This window comes from Perca flavescens, chromosome 12 (assembly GCF_004354835.1).
Source record: "Perca flavescens isolate YP-PL-M2 chromosome 12, PFLA_1.0, whole genome shotgun sequence".
In the NCBI taxonomy this organism is placed as follows: Eukaryota; Metazoa; Chordata; class Actinopteri; order Perciformes; family Percidae; genus Perca; species Perca flavescens.
This window is the reverse complement of record NC_041342.1, coordinates 32911053-32933205: the sequence shown is the minus strand read 5'-3', so window position 1 is coordinate 32933205 and position 22153 is coordinate 32911053. Positions and strand designations below refer to the sequence as shown.

General features: G+C 40.8%; 1 protein-coding gene across 1 annotated transcript; it reads left to right on the top strand.

Annotated features, from left to right (window-relative positions):
• Window positions 1–620: 620 nt before the first annotated feature.
• LOC114564840 (uncharacterized) lies at window positions 621–9052 on the top strand. Its single transcript, XM_028592435.1, has 3 exons — window positions 621–632; window positions 3817–3926; window positions 4038–9052. The coding sequence occupies exons 2-3, from the start codon at window positions 3830–3832 to the stop codon at window positions 7742–7744; spliced, it is 3804 nt and encodes a 1267-aa protein (XP_028448236.1). The 5' UTR covers window positions 621–632; window positions 3817–3829; the 3' UTR covers window positions 7745–9052.
• Window positions 9053–22153: the final 13101 nt, after the last annotated feature.

Below are 22153 nucleotides of genomic sequence, written 5' to 3'. Positions count from 1 at the left end.
AAGTAATCAAATGCAATAATTTAAACCAGTTAAACCAAATATTTTTGTATTTAGCAGTTGGCAGGTGTTGAGTTGGAAGAAAAGTTCAGAATGAATGCATCTTACAGACATATACTTTGACATGGCTTCATTTAGTTAATTATTAAATAATCCATTAAAGTATAAGCATGCAATTGAGAAGGAAAAGTCTAAAGTTATCTAACTTTATTTTTCTGAACTGTGAATATATATTTAAATGAGTTAACCAGAGGTCTGAGATAAACAGGGACATAAACCGACTTGACAACAAGTGAGACCATTTCCCAGAAACCCACCGTCTAAAACTGAAAGTGAAAGAAAATCACTGCAATGTTTTATCAATCGTAAGCAAGTTGACTATCGAAGCATAAATTTAACCCCCTGCGTCAACACAACCACAATGTTTCTGGTGTTCCTTATCACAGCCCAAACTCATAACGTTTTTCTCCTCCCTCTACACTCTGCAGGTCATGCCATTTCTGGGAAATCAGCCTGATTCTCCTCTGTACCGCCTCCTATTAATGACTAAAGATCTAGGGGCGTTTCTCTCTCAGAGACGATATATAATATCTGAAACTACGGCTGTGCCTCAGATGATCACACCCATCTTCACTGTAAGTACATCAATTCTCTTTTGTTAATGTGCTATTGCATGCCCCAGTTCTGCTGTGGAGTAAGAGTCCTGCAGTTTCTCTCATAACCAGTGACTGTGGATATGTTTTTATGACGTAAAAGCAATGCAGTAATAGATACTGTGTCATAACATTTTCCCTGGGGGATTAATAACGTATTCTGGTTCTGAAGAAGATAAAAAAGGCTCCATAGAAAAGGACAAATTGTTCAAGGTACGTTTATACAAATACATCTGCAGGAAGGAAAACAGTGTAACAAAGTATGATACCTATTAAAACAGATGAGAGAGGCTTTGTTCAGTTTTTATAGAATGGAATGTAATGTCAGATCAAGTTTAGAAGTCCACATTTCACTTTTTTATAAAGCATTTGACTATTTATAGACGTTTTCAATACTGTCCTTTGGGAGTAAAATAAGCCTGTACCCATATTAGAAGATATTGCCATCTAAGGTTAGCAATGTCAGTCCATCACTTTGGTACAGACTGATATATCAATACAAATATTGCATGGATTGCTGAAAAATCAGACCCTACAGTTTAAAGAAAAAAGCAGTACCAAAAGTAAACTTTAATGTCTGTTTAGTTAATTTGTGGTTTGGAGTCTGTGTCATTGAAGTTTATTTACAATAGCCTTGCACATACATGTTATGTGCGTATAACTATGCTCCAACTAATTCAGACATTCATGTTCACCTCAGATGTTCACCTCAGAATGAATTATATTAACTTTGGTTATCCTTTAATCTAGCACCATCATCAGGTCAAATGACAGTAAAACTAATGACATTCTGTACAGTCAGTGTTTCCTTTTTCTATTAACATAAATAATATTTGCTCTCATGGCCCAAAAAGTTTGGCTTAAGGTAGGGTTCCACACAGCGAAACACCTTGCGAATATCTGTTTACCTCTCGGGGCATGGTCGCGAAAACAACACGCAAGACCACAACAGAACACCGGCTGCTAGACAGCTAGCAGAGAGGGTTGAAGCTAGGTAGCATATGTGGCTTTTTTTGAGTGTTTAAACTAACATCTACAGTGGTCTATTTGGTAGTGTATTGCCATGTTTAAATTTGGGTGACACATACAATCCGTGTTGATACAAGCATCAATGTTTGCCAACAAAAACATGTAATCAAACAAATGCACAAGTAGCCTAGCTGCCTGGCTAGGCTTTACAATGAAATCCAATGTCTGAACATGCTAGCTGAAAAGTTTGTGTTTAAACTAACACATACAGTGGTCTATTTAGTGGTGTATGTGCCCTGACTAAGTTTCTGTGTCATATTTATCACAATTTGTGTTGATAAAAGTACCAATGTTCATGTAGAAACATTTTATTCACATACAAATTTTCATTATACAGCTCTGATAACCTCCGCCATCTTGGTCAGACTTTTTTTTGTAACTCCCACCTCCAAACACAAACACGTGGACCTGATTGGTTCTTGAGTGGTCCTCATTTGAATGCCCAATCAGGGCAAATATCGTCTCCATTCAACCTCAATGAGAGCGAGGCGAAATTTCTGAAAACCATCAATTTCTGAAAATATTTAGGGCTGATTTTTACACAACTTATTTGATTTTAATGTGAAATTTCTCATAGAATGAAAAGAGATTAATCACCAACTTCTGTAACACTATGCTCATTGTTTTGGTTTTACAACTTACAGTACTTCCACCATAACAACTTTATAAGATGATAATATGTCTTGTTTGCAGCTTTTTCGGTTGAGAAATATTAACAATTTACCATGCAAAACCATGAATAACCATAATTTCATTAATCTTCTGTTAGGAGAAAAGCATTTGTTGGTCCAGAATTGAAGTCAGTACAGCAGAAGCTGACAGGTGGTACATATTTTATTTATGTTCTTTTCCCAGTTTAACTGTCAAGGCTATTTAGTGTGTTGCTTTCCATTTTCTCATTGTATGACGGAAAATTAATTCACCGACAGATGGCACAATCAGCTCAGTTCTATTCCATCCAATCTGACGTGAACACTGTTGATTAGTAAAATAAATAATAATAATGAACACAAAAGAAACATACAGTTGTTAAATGTCACTTTTTTAATGAAAGATGAAAAAAATTCTAAACTAGGTACTAAATAGTAAAAATAATACATTTTAGTTTGTCATTGATTTTGCGAGATTTTTATTAGCTTAAAAAGGTTAATGTGTATTAACCTTCAGACGATAAAATAGTTTTTAAACTTGACATCATACAAACTCATCCAAAGGAATAGTTTTTTTTTAAACCATGGTATATGAGCTACTTCTCCATAGTCTGTGTATTAGCTTCAGTAGATGGTGGTTGGCGCGCCACCATTTTGGAGAAGCAGGCAGGAGTAAGTAATGTACTGCTGTGGACTGGGGCAGCAGCTAAATGCATTTTAGACACCTAAAAACATCTATCTCAGTTGCAGTAGACAATGTATTTAGAATGTTTTCACCACTTTACCTTGCCGTCAGACAGCCCTTTCCTACTGCACATTTTCTCAACCGTAGAATATTCATAGTCCTATGCCCATTCAGTCTCCCTCTGCAAAGGTTCTTCCTCATACTCTGGCTCATAAAGATATCCTCTTGTCTCCACTGGGAACAGCATTTTGTCATTGTTGTCACAATCACTCAATTTTATTTTCTTGTAGTTTAGGCTATTCCATAAACAGCCTGAATCAAACAGCTGATCGGCGGCGTAATACAGTCAAACTTATGCTTAGGAATGACAAAGTTGTATAGTTTAGAAAAAGTAGTGCCAAACAAAAGGGCTCTGTGGCAAAGCAGTGAAAATATTTGAAATACAGTGTACACTTAACTGATATTTGATTTTTTTTTTACGTGGTCCTTTTTTTTTTTAGGTGTCCAAAATATGTTTAGATTCTGTCCCCATCTACAGCAGTACATTGCTTAGCTTCTGTGTCGGAACACTTGCCTGCTTCTCCAAACTGGGTCCAAAACTGTAGCTACACTGACTATGGAGAAGTACCTCATACAATTACACTTCAAAAGATCCAAACTATCCCTTAAATGGGCATTCTAGAGTGTTCACCAAAATGCAATCTTTTACTTACTCGACTTCAGAGGAGCTTGTCTTTGTGCAACTACAAGATTTCAGAAAAGATGATGAGCGGTAAACTAACATACTTTCTGTTTTTTCTAGTATAGACTAAGGGATGGCTGAAGCCAGCAGAACAATGGAGGTGGCTGCGCTCGGCCGGCCATTCAGCCTCGGGATGCTGTATGACTGCCGCCAAGATTCACTCGTCCCTGGTAAGGATCCACACGTAAAGTTATTAAATGGAACTGAACGACAGCATTCTAAACCAAGCTTATATCATGCAGTAAAAGGTAGTTTAACTTCCTTTAATTCTTTTCTGACAGGCGTAACACTGTGGGACTGTGATGACTTAGAAAAAAATAAAAGAGAAAGACCACAACACAACAGTGACTTTGAGATAGTTGCTTCTGAATCAATTGAGGATAAATCCTCAGCGCTTACAGTTGAAGCCTCTCTGAAAGCAAGTTTCTTAGGTGGACTGGTCGAGGTTGAAGGATCGGCAAAATACCTGAATGATCATAAGACATCCAAAAATCAGGCCAGAGTAACTCTGAAGTACAAAGCTACAACAAAGTTCCAGGAACTGTCGATGAATCACCTTGGAAGAGGCAATGTTAAGCATCCGTATGTCTTTGACAATGGGTTAGCAACACATGTAGTCACAGGTGTCCTTTATGGGGCACAAGCATTTTTCGTCTTTGACCGTGAGGTGTCTGAAAAGGAAAATCATCAAGACATTCAGGGCAACCTGAAGGTGATGATCAAGAATATTCCCTGCTTTGCAATTGAGGGGGAAGGTTCGCTGAAAATGGAAGACAAGGACAGAGAAAATGTTGACAAATTTTCCTGCAGATTTTTTGGAGACTTTTCAAATAAGAAATCTCCTACAACCTTTCAGGATGCTGTAGAAGTCTACCAAAGCCTGCCAAAATTGTTGGGAGCCAACGGAGAAAACGCCGTACCAATGAAGGTCTGGCTGCTGCCACTGACAAGTTTAGATTCTAAAGCTGCTAAACTCGTTCGTCAGATAAGTATAAGATTAGTTCAAGAATCACAGACTGTCCTGGAGGACTTCAGTGAGTTGGAAATGAGGTGCAATGATGCACTGAGAACCACCACTGCACAGCAGTTCCCACAGATTGGCAAAAAGATTAAAACATTTAGAGAAATGTGCTTGGAATTCAAGCTGGAATTCCAACGAACCTTGGCAAAGAAACTTCCGTCAATCCGAGGAGGAGGAGAAGAGGAGGCTGGGCTCGCAGAGATCTTAAAAAAGAGACATTCTTCTCCTTTCAACAGCAAACACCTAAACGAGTGGATGGACTGTAAAGAGAGAGAAATACGCATGTTAAAGTCTTTCACCAACATGATGAAAAACACCAAGATTGTCCCCTCTCAAAATGGTCTTCATGAGGAAATTCTCAGTGCAGACCATGCTGTGTGTTTTGTTTTCACCTCACTTGGAAGTGCTGAACCGTACTTCTCGGCTTTATCAAACTACTTAAGACAAACAACAGAAGACCCTCAAGGTGCACATACCCAAGATGTAGAGAAGGAACAATGGTATCTTTTAAACAAAGTAGCAGATTCATTGCGGAAAAAAGCAAAGCTCTTTAGTGACTTTGCAGAGGCCAACAAGGAGAACAAGAAGATTAAGTTCCTGACAGTGGGTTTAACAAATGAGACAGAGAAAGGTTCAAGCATCTACCTTTATAAAGAAGGCTTTCCTGTCAGTGAGAACTTTGAGCCGCCTTCAAAGCCTGAAACAGTGACAGTAAGTGATATAAACCACAACAGTGTGACACTGAAGGTTTCTCCACCCATATTTGGAGCAGAGGACATCACCTCCTACTCTGTTGAGTACTGTGTCAGTGGAGAGGATGGATGGAAACAGAAGACAGGATCAAAAGCTGAAGAAGTCACAGTGAGCGATCTAAGTCCTAACACAGAGTATATGTTCAGATGCAGAGCAGTGACCTCAGTAGGTGTTGGGCCAGCCAATGAAGTCAGTGGTTCCACAAAAACCTTACCTTGCAGCCCTCCTGGAAAACCTGAAGTTGAACCAAATTCAAGAGAGATATCAGTTAGCTGGGAGAAACCTGCTGAGCTTGGACAAGATGTCCACATTTTGAGCTACATCGTGGAGTACGCCAAAACAGACAACAAGGTTAAAGAGGAAGATCTCCAATGGAATGAAATTATGTCTGGAGCTGAAAAGGCAATAATATCAGAGCTTCAGTCAGGGACAGAATATGTTGTCAAGGTCAGATGTGATTGTGGCGTAGCTGGCAGAAGCAAAGAAAGCATCGCTGTTAATGTCTGCACAACAAAACGTGAATTTGCACGTCTTGCCGAGTTCCTCAAACATATTAGCAAGAGTATACATTCTGAAACTATATCAGTTTACAAACTGCCTCTGAAAGAAGAAGATATGGATGTCGATGGGTGCCGGAGGTATAACCTTGGCAAAGAAAGCATGAGGCAAAATCATACAATAATGCTTCTTGGAGCAACTGGATCAGGAAAGTCCACTCTGATCAATGGAATGATCAACTACATTGTTGGTCTAGAGTGGAAGGACAATTTCAGATTTCAGTTAATTGAGGAGGATCAGACAAGATCACAATCTGAGAGTCAGACATCTGAAGTCACTGTGTACAAAATCAACTACCAAGAGGGGTTTAAAGTCCCCTTCTCTCTGACCATTGTGGACACACCAGGGTTTGGGGACACAAGAGGAATAGCAAGAGACAGGGAGATCACAGAGCAAATCAGGAGGCTTTTTACCTCTGCTAATGGGGTAAGTGAGATTGATGCAGTGTGTTTTGTTACCCAGGCTTCTCTTGCACGTCTAACAGCAACGCAACGATATGTGTTTGACTCGGTACTTTCCATTTTTGGCAAAGATGTGGCAGAGAACATTCAGATGCTGGTGACTTTTGCAGATGGCAAGCAGCCACCGGTTCTGGAGGCAATAAGCGCCTCTGGGGTTCCATGTCCAAAAAATGATATAGGGCTTCCAGTTCACTTCAAGTTCAACAACTCTGCATTGTTTGCAGATAACAGAAGCAGCAGTGACAGGGTCTGTGATGAGGGATCTGATGGGGATGATGACAACTTTGACGAAATGTTTTGGAACATGGGTGCTAAAAGTATGGAGAAGTTCTTCACTGCTTTGAAAAAAATGACTACCAAAAGCTTGCTCATGACCCAAGAGGTATTAAAAGAACGAAAGCATCTTGAAACAGCAGTTGAAGGTTTGCAACCGCAAGTTAAAGCTGGATTAGCAAAACTTGAAGAAATAAAGACAACCAAAGAAAAGATTAAAGAGCATGAAACAGCCATGACTTCAAATGAAAACTTTGAGATTGAGGTGGACGTTATCAAGCCAGTCAAAGTACAGCTTACAAAGAAAGGAGAGTACATTACCAACTGCCAGAAATGTTCAATAACATGCCACTACCCGTGTGCGATAGAAGATGATGCTCAAAAACATGGCTGTGCATCAATGGATAGGGCAGGGAGGTGCACTGTCTGCCCTGGAAAATGCATTTGGAACGTGCATTTCAACCAAACATACAGCTGGGAGTATGTTAAAGTAAAAGAGAAGCAGACACTGCTGGAGCTAAAAGACAAGTACAAAAAAGCTACAAAAGAAAAGATGACTGTTCAGGAATTGATTGAGAGGCAAGAGGAAGAGATTGTTCACCTTCAAGACATGATCGTGTCCCTCATGGATCAGTCGGCTCACTCTATAACTCGTCTGCAAGAGATCGCGCTGAGGCCTAACCCTCTGACCACTCCAGAGTACATCGACATGCTGATTGAGGGAGAAAAGTCAGAGGCAAAAGAGGGTTACATGGCTCGAATTCAGTCGTTGGAGGCAATGAAGGAAAAGGCAAAAATCATCTCCAAAGTAACTAAACGAGATAAACTCACAAAAACAGAAGAGGAATTGTCTGAAGAAAAACAGGAGAGAAAAGAAAAGACAGGTTGGCTTAAGAAAGCTGCAAATTTCTTTGGATATTAACGAAAAACATGCAATGTCTGCAGCAATGTGTTAGATTAAACCAGAACAAAAGTGAGTTAATGGATGAAAAATCTGAGCAATTGTAAGACCATTGGTATGTTGAGATTATTAACATTAATGTGCACATTTTGTATTGTTATGATGATTACATGCTATCATTTTGTAAGTTATCATGCTAAAGTTAGCATGATATATGACATGTTAGCACTTGCGCTTTGGCTACATTGAACGTATAACGTATGCGGACCGTTAGCAGAGCGTATGTGCCGCAGAATGTATCTTTTAACCGGCTACACCTTCTGCGCCACACGGCGTAGGGTTGTGTGGGTCACAGGCAAGACGGAGAGCTTTTGCTTTGGGACTGTTGTTGTTCCTTCAGTTTTTGGAGCCGGCACAGAGCTGTGAAACATCAATCTACTGTCAACTGGAGAGGGAAACAAGAAATAAAAACAGAAACTCTCAAAATGAATTATCATCATTGTCATTAAGTTGATTCCTGTATATTGGTAGTTTAATTTAAAAGAAATGTAGACACTTTATGATCCTTTGCTGTATAAAAAAGGGAAGCACACACCTTGCGTAAAAAATAGAAAACTATTTTCATGCTTGTAGAGCGGATCTTCGCGGAGCAGATGCACCACTACCCACTGCTCTCTGTCCGGTTTCGCCAGTTTCATTGATTATAGCGGAAGTGTAGTTTTGGAACGTCGGCTCCGCATACGTTACGCGTGCAATGTAGCCGACCCATCATGCTTTAGGTAAGCATGCTGATTTGAATTATTTGTTATTATCAAGCTTTTTTTGACGTTTTTGCCAGCTGGTGGCACTACATTAAATACATTTTTCTTTCGGTTGAAAAGAATGAATTTATTGAATGCTCCAAATTTCATGGTAAAATGTTTTTTGTTTTTTTATGGCTAAGAAATTAATAGACTTGGATGTCATAGTCATGTCTACATAACCTAAATGTTGTTGAAAATGTACAAAATTATGCTTATTTTCTGACACAAACCATTTAATAACCTCTGTCAGCTGGAGCATTGCTGCCATTAATTGTTGCCACAGATGTTTGTTCTCTTTGTTATTAATGAAACTATTTAGTACTTTGAATATACTCTGATTGTATACTAACGATTAAGTACTTGATTTTGGGGTTTGGCAGTTACTGTAAGTTTTTTTTTTTTCTTGTAACAAGAAAGACAATAACACAATTGATGTTTATTTTACATAACCAATCTTTTAGTAGGTTAAAGCTGCTATTTGTGACGTTCATCCTGTTCCAAATTCAGCAGAAAACAGATCTTCATGTGTGCAAAAAAAAAAAAAAAATATATATATATATATATATATATATATATATATATATATATGTATGTATATCTGATTAGCTTCATCAGATCAGCTTTAACATTTGACCTATATTATAACCCATGATGCATTTTGTGTATTTGTCTTTAATAGTTTCTTGCTTGCCCAGTTGTACCTTAAATACTAGAAACGAACCTGAACACTGAAAATGTGATGTTCAGTTTTATTTTCTATTCATTTAACTATTATTTTTTCATAAAAAGGTTTAGCTATATTTACATTGTTTAATACAGGTTTTTAAACAGGAATATTAGCTTCTTGTTAAGTGTTTAAGTTTCTTTTATCTGCTCTTCAATTTATTTTCTTTGACATTTGAAAAACAAACTGAATAATATTAATGAGTTATTGTAATGATGTGTATAAATGTTCATGTTGTTCTGTCCTACTGAATCATAAAGAAATTAAATCATAATCAATTGTTTCTGTAAAATACAAATTCAAATATAAGGAGGTTCAGATAAAGGTTTCAATATATTTTCATTGCACCCAGTTTACTTTGTTCATATTTGTACAATGGGTTATCAGTTTCCTGTTTATTTTAACATGTTAATCTACTATTACATTACACATTAAGTTTATTTTCTTGGAGATTTTAAAACATGAAGACAATGTGGCTCATTTTAATGACTCCTGATGTATTGGATGTACTTGCATGTTATTGTCCTGTGGGGTAATATTATAGCTGCCACTGAAAGATGGAGAAATCATTTAATAATAAACAATAACTAAATGTTATTTTGCCTCAAGTGTTGTCTGTTGTCCTCTGATGTGTCAGTGTGGCTTTCTTTACTTTCTGCAGCTCCGTTTTCTCTTCCTGGACCTTTCAGGTCAGTCCCACAGCAGCGCTGCAAAGTAACTGACTACATTTACTCTAGAACTGTACTACAGTTTGAAGGTATTTTTCCATTTATGCTACTTTACACTTCTACTTTGATACATTTCAGAGGGAACTATTGTGTTTTTTACTCCACTACATTTATCTGACAGCTATAGTTACATGCTAATGTCTCTTATAGATACTGAAAAGACCAATAGAGACACAAAATAACTACAGAGACAAACCCATGAAGACCGCCAAGACTCACAGGGAAATATTGTGGGTTTTTTAACAACCAAAAAAGTCACACAAGGAACACAAAGTGACATAAAAGATACAAAATGAGAGGGAAATATTGTGGTTTTTACTCCCCTACATTTATCTTACTCTTTTCAGATTTTATATAAAAACATAGGTTATAAAATACATTGTTAAAGATTAAACCAGTGATTTCCAACCTTTTGGAGTTGTGACCTCTTCAGGCCCAGACACACTGGAAGCACCTGATGCAGCACACCTGTCGTTTTAAATGGCCGAACACGCACATAAAAGGGTTATGAGGCTTTGGCACAAAGCAGGTTTTCTCTGCAGCTGCACTACATGTTTGGAGAGAGTTCCAGTCTAACTCATTTCTATTCAGGCACCTTACTTCCCAATTAAAATAGCCTATGTCTTAATATCATTAAAATAGAATTGACAAGTAATAACAGACTAGATTATGACTGATTATTTTAGGGCCGGTCCGTCATGGAACAAAGTGTAACGTGTAACCAAGGTTAAAAATCTATATTAAGAGCTAAGTTTATATTAAAAAGTAAATTCATTAAGTATGTTATTAATGTTAAAGATTAAAAACATATTTGTCTAAAAAGCAATTCAACTGAGAGAGAAAATAAATAGGAAGTTTATTTTGAAGGAGGTGGGTTGGGGATGTGCTGTCAGCCAATCAGGAAGAAGCTCGGACTGTTGACCTGCACGGAGCAGAGTTCACTTCCCCTTGAGCTGTTGGAAGAACGGAGAGCAAACCCCACGTCGAACGATACCTACCTCGTCAAGACATTCCAATAGAAGTTGTTAAAACTCAGAATAAAAACTCTTAAAAACAATCCAGTGTGGAGCCCTGGACCTGTGAGAGTGCAGCCGGAGATAAATGACGTCCCCTCACGAAGAAAACGCATCGGTGAGCGATCGTTTTTACCATGCTAACCGCTAACGATAGCGCTAGCCGCTAACACTAGTGCACCTGGAGCGCTAGCTGAGATGCTAACTAGCACAATGGCAGACGCCATTCACTAACGCTAAAACCATTAGCTTGGTATGTTAAAGCTGCAGACTTAATCCAGTGCTGTGTAATATGGTTTAGATAATTGTTACACACTTAACTGTGGAATGTGTTGATTTAGCACTTTTATCTGTGTATTTTGGGCACATTAATATTTAAATTATCCTTATGTGCTACATTTTATTTGAGATGTGTTTAAACATGCCTTCACATAGCCAAGGGTACACAAAGTGTCTGCTTACTAGTATCTGTTATTTTGTGTTCTATTATGTGGAAGCAGTATTTTGATATTATATTGAAGAGTTTTTCAATAATTATCTCTAAGTATATTTTGAGAATAGTTTACCGATATTGTGATATCGTATTCCAATGTTCAGTTTAATATGATGATTTAACATGAATTATATTCTAGTTCATGATTGAAAGCTAAAAGAAAAAAGCTAAATGATTGTTCTGACCTTACTTACTGTAGGTCAGGTTTTTTTTGTTGGACCCTTTGAACCTTTGATCTACCTGGATGTTGGAGCCTGGATCGAGACATTGATGGCGAGCCACAGCCCAGAGGAGAACTAGAGATACGGCGCCTGCAGATTTCAACACTTCATTACACACATACGCACCCACCACCAACTGTGCGGTAGGACAAACTCTCTCCACTTCCACAGTGGACCAAACTGAACTGAAACAGAATTGAAGTGACTGAGAAACGGGGGAAATTCGAACTTTAAATCACAGCTGTGAGTTTTGTTTAAATTTTTTATTTTTCTACTTACCCGGGTAAGATTTGTGTAATTTTAAAGTGTTTAATTTTTATATGTTTTGCTATCCTTCCCACACTTGTAATAAAAGGGAAGCGATTTTGTTTCTCAAAGAAAGCATAACTGTGTTTGAATCATTCCTGGCGTATTGTTTGGTTAATCCTGGGCTCCGTAGTCGAACATAGAACTTCTGATCCCACTGGCCATAATTAATCATTTTATAGAGTAATCCATTTCTGCTCCCCACCCCTAAACGGTTACATAAAATTTGGCGAGCCAGCCAGGAGTCTAGTTCATTGCCAAACAATTACCTGGAACTAACTGCTTTTGTTTACTGCATGATAATTCCACACACTACTAGGAAATGGATATTATTGATAAATTGAGCATCAAGGTCCCAAATGCAGTTCTAGTGAGTGGGTTGACAGGATCCGAGAAAGATGAAAACATTTTTGACTTTTTGAAAAAATATGGTTCAATCAGTAGGACTGTAAAGATAGATGACCCAACTACAGGGTTTCATACAAACATGATAGTAGAGTATAACCACGGCACTGCTGTACAAGCATTAGAACCTCTTTTGCCTTACACTCATCCATTCCCAGACAGTCCTGATATCACCTACTATGTTCGAGCCCTTGCAAGTGTCTACACACAACAAGTAGGCAGTAATGTCACACAAACTTACCTTGACAAGCTCAAAGAAATAGCCAAGCTCAGTGGAAAGGATTTTGAGGAGGTTTTGAAGGAGGTAATGTCCCAAATAGAGGAGTCTATTGAGGGTGCTGGATCCAGTGAGGATCCTACTTCCCTCCAACACCTACAGGAAGTTGAGCAGGCTGCAGAGACCAGCCAGCATGACGTTCCATCACAACAGCTGGTTGATGTTTCCCCTCTCATCGAGCTTGATCTCTTGGATGTTAATCAGAGGAAAACTGCTCCCTCATTTAACTCAAAGACACCCATGACTCTGAGCCCCAGTGAACTCAACCCACTTGAGGTGCAAAAAATAGTGGTGGAGCACATTGTAAGGAGCGAAGACAAACCATCACACTCTCATTCCACTCTGAGGTTGAGAGCTTTCTCTGGGAAAATCCCTAGACCATACAGTGAGGTTGATTACGACGCTTGGCGGTCTCATGTAGATTTAATGATGAAAGATTTTTCCGTTTCTGATCTTGAGAAAACAAGGAAAATCCTTGAGAGTCTTCTCATCCCAGCTTCTGATGTTGTTAGACATCTTGGTCCTGAAGCACCCCCTACAGCTTATCTGCAAATGTTAGACTCTGCATTTGCCACCGTTGAAGATGGGGAGGAACTGTTTGTAAGGTTCATGAACACGTTCCAGGACTCTGGAGAAAACCCGTCTTCCTACTTGCAGCGTCTTCAAGTTTCCCTGTGTAAAGCTGTGCGCAGAGGAGGCGTCCCAGCACAGGACGTGGACAGTCACCTACTTCGACAGTTCTGCAGGGGCTGTTGGGACAACGTTCTGCTTAAAGACCTCTGCCTAGAACATAAAAAACAGAACCCCCCATCATTCGCTGAACTCTTAATGCTTCTACGTACTGAGGAAGATAGGCAGGAAGCCAAGGCCGTGAGAATGAAACAACACTTGGGCACCACGAAGCAGAAAGCTGTGTCCCACGTGCAAACTGTGTGTAACTGTGGTGAGACCCAAGCTGAGCCTGACAATAGCAGCATAAATGAGCTAAGGAAACAAGTTGCAGACTTAAAAAGTCAGCTAACATCCCTCATGAAAAAGAAAAGTACAGTGCCTCCCAAGAGAGAAACGTCAAAAGTGGTGAACACACAAAAACCTGACCATGCAACCACAGAAACCAACTTAACTTCTCACAAGGGTGCAACTTCCAAGCCAAAGCCTTGGTACTGCTTTCGCTGTGGGGAGGATGGGCACGTCGTTGCCACTCGTGAGTCTGATGCCAATCCTGCTTTGGTAGCAGCAAAACGGAAAGAACTGAGACAACGACAGCAGTTGTGGGAAGCACAGAACACCCCTACTTTCCCTTTAAACTGAGTTCAGTTCCTGTCGAGGGACAGACAAGAACTGATATTGGTCAACCATGTCCCACTGAACCCAAGCAACGTGTCATGCTAAAACAGTCTTGTACAAGAGGTCGTCCCTTCAAGCTACCTAAAGGCTTAGTAGGTACAAAGAGCACAGCACGAGTGGAAGTGGAGGGGAGCTCCACAATCTCCTTACTGGACACAGGCTCCCAAGTTACCACGGTGCCTCAGTCCTTCTATCAGCAACACCTTTCTGGACATGAAATCAAACCACTGTTCGACTTACTTGAAGTTCAGGGAGCAAATGGTCAGTGTGTACCTTACCTTGGATACATTGAGCTGAGTGTCACCTTCCCCAAAGACTTCGTGGGAGTGGAAATCGAGGTGCCAACACTCTCCTTGGTGGTTCCAGATGTTCATGCTGCTTCTGACTCACTCATGCTGATAGGTACCAACACGCTCGATGTACTTTATGAGATGTACTGTGAAACTGCTCCTGAGGCACGGCAGCCAGCAGCACATGGCTACAAGGCAGTGCTCAAAGTCCTTGAGCTCAGGCAGCAACAGAGTAAGCATGGTAACCTTGGGTTGGTGAAGATGCATGGCAAAGACCCCCAGTTGGTCCCAGCTGGCCAGACTGTGGTCTTGGAAGGTTGTGTTGCAGTCAGTGGATTCACTACGGAGAAATCAGTAGTTCTGGAACACCCTTCCTTATCTTCGTTGCCAGGTGGTCTGCTGGTGAAAACCTGCCTTGTTGATTTGCCCACTACAAAGCCATGCAAAGTCCCAGTAATACTTACCAACGAGTCAGACCATGATGTTGTTGTCCCCCAAAGATGTATTATTGGTGAGATCAGTGCCTTTCGGAAAGTTCTCTCACAAGAGCATAGTGTACTTACCTCAAAATCAGACTCTCTCCAGAAGTCAGACATCACATTCAACTTCAATGATTCTCCAGTTCCTGCTGAATGGAAAGAGCGTATCACCTGGAAACTGAACAGCATGCCTGAAGTTTTCGCACAGCATGATCTTGACTTCGGCAGAACTGATCGGGTTAAGCACCAAATCAAACTCTCAGACGAGACGCCATTCAAGCACAGAGCCCGCCCCATACATCCTCATGACGTGGAGGCTGTCCGTAAGCATTTACAAGAACTGCTTCAAGCTGGAGTAATTAGAGAATCTGAGTCTCCATTCTCGTCGCCCATAGTGGTAGTGAGGAAGAAGAACGGAGAGGTCCGTCTCTGTATTGATTATAGGAAACTCAATCTCCAGACTGTGAAAGATGCTTACGCCCTCCCAAACATGGAAGAGGCGTTCTCCTCACTCACTGGGTCAAAGTGGTTTTCCGTCCTTGACCTAAAGTCCGGCTATTATCAGATTCAGGTTGAGGAAAAAGACAAACCCAAAACCGCCTTCGTCTGTCCCATGGGATTTTGGGAATTTAACCGGATGCCTCAAGGAGTCACAAATGCTCCGAGTACGTTCCAGCGGTTGATGGAGAGATGTGTGGGAGATATGAATTTGAAGGAGGTTCTTGTATTTCTTGATGACATCATTGTTTTTTCAAAGACTTTGGAAGAACATGAGGTGAGGCTGATGAAAATCCTGAACCGTCTCAGAGAATTTGGCCTTAAGCTCTCCCCGGAGAAATGCAAGTTCTTTCAAACGTCTGTCAAGTATCTGGGGCATATCGTATCACAAGATGGAGTGGGGACTGACCCTGGAAAAGTGGAAGCCCTGAAAACGTGGCCAAGGCCCCAAGACCTGAAACAGCTAAGGTCTTTCCTCGGATTTTCAGGCTATTACAGACGATTCATAAAAGACTATTCCGCCACCGTCAAACCCCTCACCGACTTGACATCTGGCTATCCCCCACTGCACAAGAACATCAAAAACAAAACCCAGACTAACCAATACCATGATCCGAAGAGGCCCTTTGGTGATCGCTGGACTGACAGATGTGAGCTAGCATTCAACACAATCATTGAAAAGCTCACCACAGCTCCTGTTCTTGGGTTTGCTGATCCCGAGTTGCCCTACGTCCTTCACACCGACGCCAGTACCCTGGGTCTTGGGGCAGTCCTATATCAAGAGCAGGGCGGTCACATGCGGGTGATTGCATACGCCAGCAGAGGGCTATCACGCAGTGAATCACGTTACCCTGCCCACAAGTTAGAATTTCTAGCTTTAAAGTGGGCTGTTGTTGAAAAAATTTAATGATTACCTGTAATGGAAACCAGTTCATTGTCGTGACAGACAGTAACCCCTTGACATACGTTCTCACAAGTGCCAAACTGGACGCCACCAGTTACAGATGGCTAGCAGCCCTGTCCGCCTTTACTTTCAAGCTCCAATATAGACCCGGCAAACTGAACTCTGATGCAGATGGTCTTTCCAGAAGACCACACGGAGAGCTTTCAAATGACCTAAAGTCCCAGAAAGAACAGGAGCGCATCAGTCAGTTCACACAAACACAATTGGCCGACCTTGGGAGTGTTGTGAGCCAAGACGTTGTGCACGCCATCTGTGAGAGGCATCTTGTTTGTGGTGTATCTGATGAATGTGGAGACAGAGATGGAGGCATGACGCTGGTGCAATCTCTGGCAATCTCTCCTGAGGCCTTACCGGACAGCTTTGTGAACGAACAGCAGCATGGTGATTTACCTGGTCTTCCCCATCTGTCCGAGAGAGAGATTGGAGACAAACAGCGAGCTGACCCCTGTCTCCGGGAGGTAATAGCTCAAATGGAGAGTGGAGAAAAAGTACCTCCAACAGTGAGAAAAGAACTCTCTGATATCCCTTTTCTTCTAAGGGAGTGGAATCGTCTTGAAATGCATGACGAAGTGCTGTACAGGAAACGTCAAGACAATGGCAGAGTCACATATCAACTTGTCTTACCTGAGGAGCTCCGGACTGTAGTTCTGCAGAGCCTTCACAATGATATGGGCCACCTAGGCATCGAACGAACCCTGGATTTGGTACGGACCAGATTCTTCTGGCCAAAGATGGGAGCTGATGTGGAAAGAAAAGTTAAGACCTGTGATCGGTGCATCCGCAGAAAAGCACAGCCAGAAAAGGCAGCACCGTTGGTAAACATAAAGTCCACCAGGCCTCTGGAACTTGTTTGTATGGACTTCTTGTCTTTAGAGCCTGACAGAAGTGGTGCAAAAGACATCTTGGTTATCACCGATCATTTTACAAAGTATGCAGTTGCCATCCCGACGCCAAATCAGAAAGCTCAGACCGTCGCCAGGTGCCTTTGGGACAACTTCATGGTCCATTATGGAATCCCTGAGCGCTTGCACAGTGACCAAGGACCTGACTTTGAGTCACGGACAATCAAAGAGCTATGCAAAATTGCTGGAATCCACAAAATCCGTACGACCCCCTATCATCCCAGAGGGAATCCAGTTGAACGTTTCAATAGAACATTGCTGAACATGCTGGGAACACTTGACAATAAAGACAAATCACAGTGGCGAAACTTCGTGAAACCCTTAGTACATGCGTACAACTGTACAAAGAATGATGTAACAGGGTTCACACCTTATGAACTCATGTTTGGTCGCCAACCGAGGCTGCCCATCGATCTGGCACTTGGGTTACCCTTGAGGGATGGTGAGTACAAGTCTCACTCACAGTATGTACAAAAGCTCAAGTCTCATCTGGAAGAGAGCTACAAGATAGCCACCCAAAACGCCACAAAGATAGCAGGAAAGAACAAGGCAAGATTCGACAAGCACGTCAATGCCTCCAAGTTAGAGGCTGGCGACAGAGTGTTGGTGAGAGCTGTCCGCTCTTGCTGCAAACATAAGCTTGCTGACAAGTGGGAGTCGGATGTTTATGTGGTGGTGAAGCAAGCTGGGGATCTTCCAGTCTACATCCTCAGACCAGAGAGCAAGGAAGGCCCTTTGCGGACTCTTCACAGAGACCTCCTACTTCCCTGGTTCTCTCCCACTGAATGTTGAAAAGCCAGAATTGCCAAAAGTACGCAGGCCACGAACACGCAAGTCAGTTGAACAGTCTGATGATGTCAATGACCAGTGTGACTCCGAGGATGACATTCCATACGAGTGGTTCAGAGAACAGCCAGACAAAGAAATTGGAAGATTTACAACTGTCTATGAAATTCCCATATCAAACATCAATCCTGAGTCCACTTTCTCAGAGAATGAGGGAAGAAACATATCCAAACCTGTCGATGCTCCAGTGGGTGAAGATCGCTTACCCGTTAATCCATCTGGCGACTCATGTAACGCGGATGCAGGAGACCTAATAGATACTCTGCCAGCTGCGGCCGGGAGTGGACGTTCGGCAGCTACTTCTCGTACAACACCTGAAAAAGAAACAAGGGCTAAAGAATCAAGAAGTGTATACCTACCTTTCAGTATCCCTGGATCTGCTGGAGATGACCTCCTTACTGAGAAAACTATACAAACTCCTGAAAAGGATGTCCCTGTTGAAAGAAAAGGGAGAGAGATGAATGATGGTGCACAAGTTACCAGTGATACAGTGCCATCTGAAAGTATTGACACTGATGGACAAAGTAGCACTGTAAGGCGATCAACCAGAAACCGAGAAAGACCTGAACGACTGCAGTATTCACATCTTGGAAGCCCACTTATATCCATTGTCCAGTCTCTGTTTCAAGGCCTCAGTACGGCTCTTACTGATGCTTTGTTGGAAGTTGAGGATTCAAAAGCAAACCTGAACTCATCCTCCAGACCTGTTACTAAACAGCCGCTCCCATGCACAGAGGCGTGCATGAATTCAAGAGGGGAGGGTGTAACCAAGGTTAAAAATCTATATTAAGAGCTAAGTTTATATTAAAAAGTAAATTCATTAAGTATGTTATTAATGTTAAAGATTAAAAACATATTTGTCTAAAAAAGCAATTCAACTGAGAGAGAAAATAAATAGGAAGTTTATTTTGAAGGAGGTGGGTTGGGGATGTGCTGTCAGCCAATCAGGAAGAAGCTCGGACTGTTGACCTGCACGGAGCAGAGTTCACTTCCCCTTGAGCTGTTGGAAGAACGGAGAGCAAACCCCACGTCGAACGATACCTACCTCGTCAAGACATTCCAATAGAAGTTGTTAAAACTCAGAATAAAAACTCTTAAAAACAATCCAGTGTGGAGCCCTGGACCTGTGAGAGTGCAGCCGGAGATAAATGACGTCCCTCACGAAGAAAACGCATCGGTGAGCGATCGTTTTACCATGCTAACCGCTAACGATAGCGCTAGCCGCTAACACTAGTGCACCTGGAGCGCTAGCTGAGATGCTAACTAGCACAATGGCAGACGCCATTCACTAACGCTAAAACCATTAGCTTGGTATGTTAAAGCTGCAGACTTAATCCAGTGCTGTGTAATATGGTTTAGATAATTGTTACACACTTAACTGTGGAATGTGTTGATTTAGCACTTTTATCTGTGTATTTTGGGCACATTAATATTTAAATTATCCTTATGTGCTACATTTTATTTGAGATGTGTTTAAACATGCCTTCACATAGCCAAGGGTACACAAAGTGTCTGCTTACTAGTATCTGTTATTTTGTGTTCTATTATGTGGAAGCAGTATTTTGATATTATATTGAAGAGTTTTTCAATAATTATCTCTAAGTATATTTTGAGAATAGTTTACCGATATTGTGATATCGTATTCCAATGTTCAGTTTAATATGATGATTTAACATGAATTATATTCTAGTTCATGATTGAAAGCTAAAAGAAAAAAGCTAAATGATTGTTCTGACCTTACTTACTGTAGGTCAGGTTTTTTTGTTGGACCCTTTGAACCTTTGATCTACCTGGATGTTGGAGCCTGGATCGAGACATTGATGGCGAGCCACAGCCCAGAGGAGAACTAGAGATACGGCGCCTGCAGATTTCAACACTTCATTACACACATACGCACCCACCACCAACTGTGCGGTAGGACAAACTCTCTCCACTTCCACAGTGGACCAAACTGAACTGAAACAGAATTGAAGTGACTGAGAACGGGGGGGAAATTCCGAACTTTAAATCACAGCTGTGAGTTTTGTTTAAATTTTTTATTTTTCTACTTACCCGGGTAAGATTTGTGTAATTTTAAAGTGTTTAATTTTTATATGTTTTGCTATCCTTCCCACACTTGTAATAAAAGGGAAGCGATTTTGTTTCTCAAAGAAAGCATAACTGTGTTTGAATCATTCCTGGCGTATTGTTTGGTTAATCCTGGGCTCCGTAGTCGAACATAGAACTTCTGATCCCACTGGCCATAATTAATCATTTTATAGAGTAATCCATTTCTGCTCCCCACCCCTAAACGGTTACAAACGCAACCACTGATAAGGGGATTTGTAATACACATAACTATCTAAATTACTGCTGGTTCTGCGGTGTTGTGTCAAAGTCTTTTCCCCTGTCGAGATCGGTTTCCTCCATGTTAAAATGAATAGCGCCCCCCCTCGATAGTTAGGGTTAAGGTTTGGTTCAGGTTTAGATAAGAAAAATAGAGAGGATTGTAGACGAAAATGATGATTTTATGCAAAACATTTTAGTCTTGTCTTTTTTCGTCAACAATAATGCATGTTAATTTAGTCTTAGCCAGCGCTTTTGGGACAGTGGTGCAGTCTCGTCATCGTCTCGTCTTAGTCATGGTAAAAAAAAGGTCGTTGACGAACATATTTAGTCTCGTCTCGTCTGATGAAATTAACACTAAAATGAGGCTCGTCGATTATGGCTTTCAGTGTGTTTGGGCTGCAGAGTCTGGGGTCCTTCTTCATGTTCAGATGTCTGAGTTATCAGTTCACCACAGAGACATTCCCTCTCTAAACTTCTCAAATAGTTCACTTAGACGGACATATCTCCTCTTTCTATAAAACTGATTATTACTTTGTATTAACTGAGATATATGATATGGACAGTTTTGGTTTTGAATTATTCAGGATGAGTTAACTAACTACCTTTCCCTGTCCAGAGGAACCATAAAGAGGGACAGCAGCAGAGTGTGGTGGGAAGGTGACAGTTTATTGTGTTCAGGAATGTCAGAGAGCCCAGTCAGTCCGTGCTGTAGTTTCCTTCATTAACACATTCATTTCAAACATTTTGTTCTAGACAAAAACATTAAAGAAAAGAAAAACTTCTGTTTTGGCCACACTAACATTTTCTGTGAAAGAGATTATTTTGGTTTGTGTTGCGACTCGCATCCTTTACAACAAACAGTCAAAGCACAAAGTCCACAACTGAAACAAATTAAACAGGTACTCATACAGTATAGTACATAAATATATACATATAGTATAATATTGTACACGTAATATACACAGTGAGGTCCATGTCTGGACTGAACTTGCTTTTCATAATTTGAGCAAATACACTTTTTTTTTTCTAAAGGCCAGAAAATAACTTTTTCCAGGACCTGTGAGGGTAAAAATGTTTTTTAAGCTAAACATCAGAGCAGACTCCTTTTATAAACAAAGAAGTGACAAAAAAAAATACAAACTGAGCTTGATGAGGGACATAGTAGTTATTTCTGCTTATTGGTATCAAAGTCAATACTCAAACTGAGCAAGAGTAATACTGTAACACAAACTTTCCAAGTACTAGTTTCTCTGAACACGATCAGTGTTGAGCTGCCACATCCCCTCTTCAACTGGAACAATAAAATGAAAACATAACTTAAAAAGAAATGTTAAAAAAGTACACTAAAGCAGACAAGACTACCTGCTGAGTTTCCCCTTCTTGTTGCCATCATTGGCCTTCAGTTTCTCATCAAATAAAATAACACATTGTGTTTGGCTTTTCTCCGACAGACTTGTACACTTGAGTCAGAAGCCCAGGGATGTTCAGAGGTCCAGTTTAGGGTTAAGTCGGAGGGCGGCGTTTGACCGCGATATCGTTAAAATATGGCGTCTCTCCTAGGAGTAGGGTTGGGTATCATTTGGGGTCCCCCCCCCCGATACCGGTGCTAAAACGGTACTTTTAAAACAGCGCCAGGGCCTAAACGGTGCCTGAACTGATAAATAAAAAAAATTGAGGAATAGGGTATTTTACACTAACTTTAAATACACCACGAGGCTTACTAGTTTCAAGTGTCTGTGTTGTTTTTCTGAAAACGTCAGCTGCAGACTGCTTGACATCCTGATGTTGGAATCCTCTCCAGTGAAA

Bases quoted from the DNA above. Each gene is read 5' to 3' on its own strand.
- LOC114564840 (XM_028592435.1), top strand. From the start codon at position 3,830: ATGGCTGAAGCCAGCAGAACAATGGAGGTGGCTGCGCTCGGCCGGCCA. The intron at 3,927-4,037 runs GTAAGGATCCAC...CTTTTCTGACAG, and splicing joins CCAAGATTCACTCGTCCCTG to GCGTAACACTGTGGGACTGT.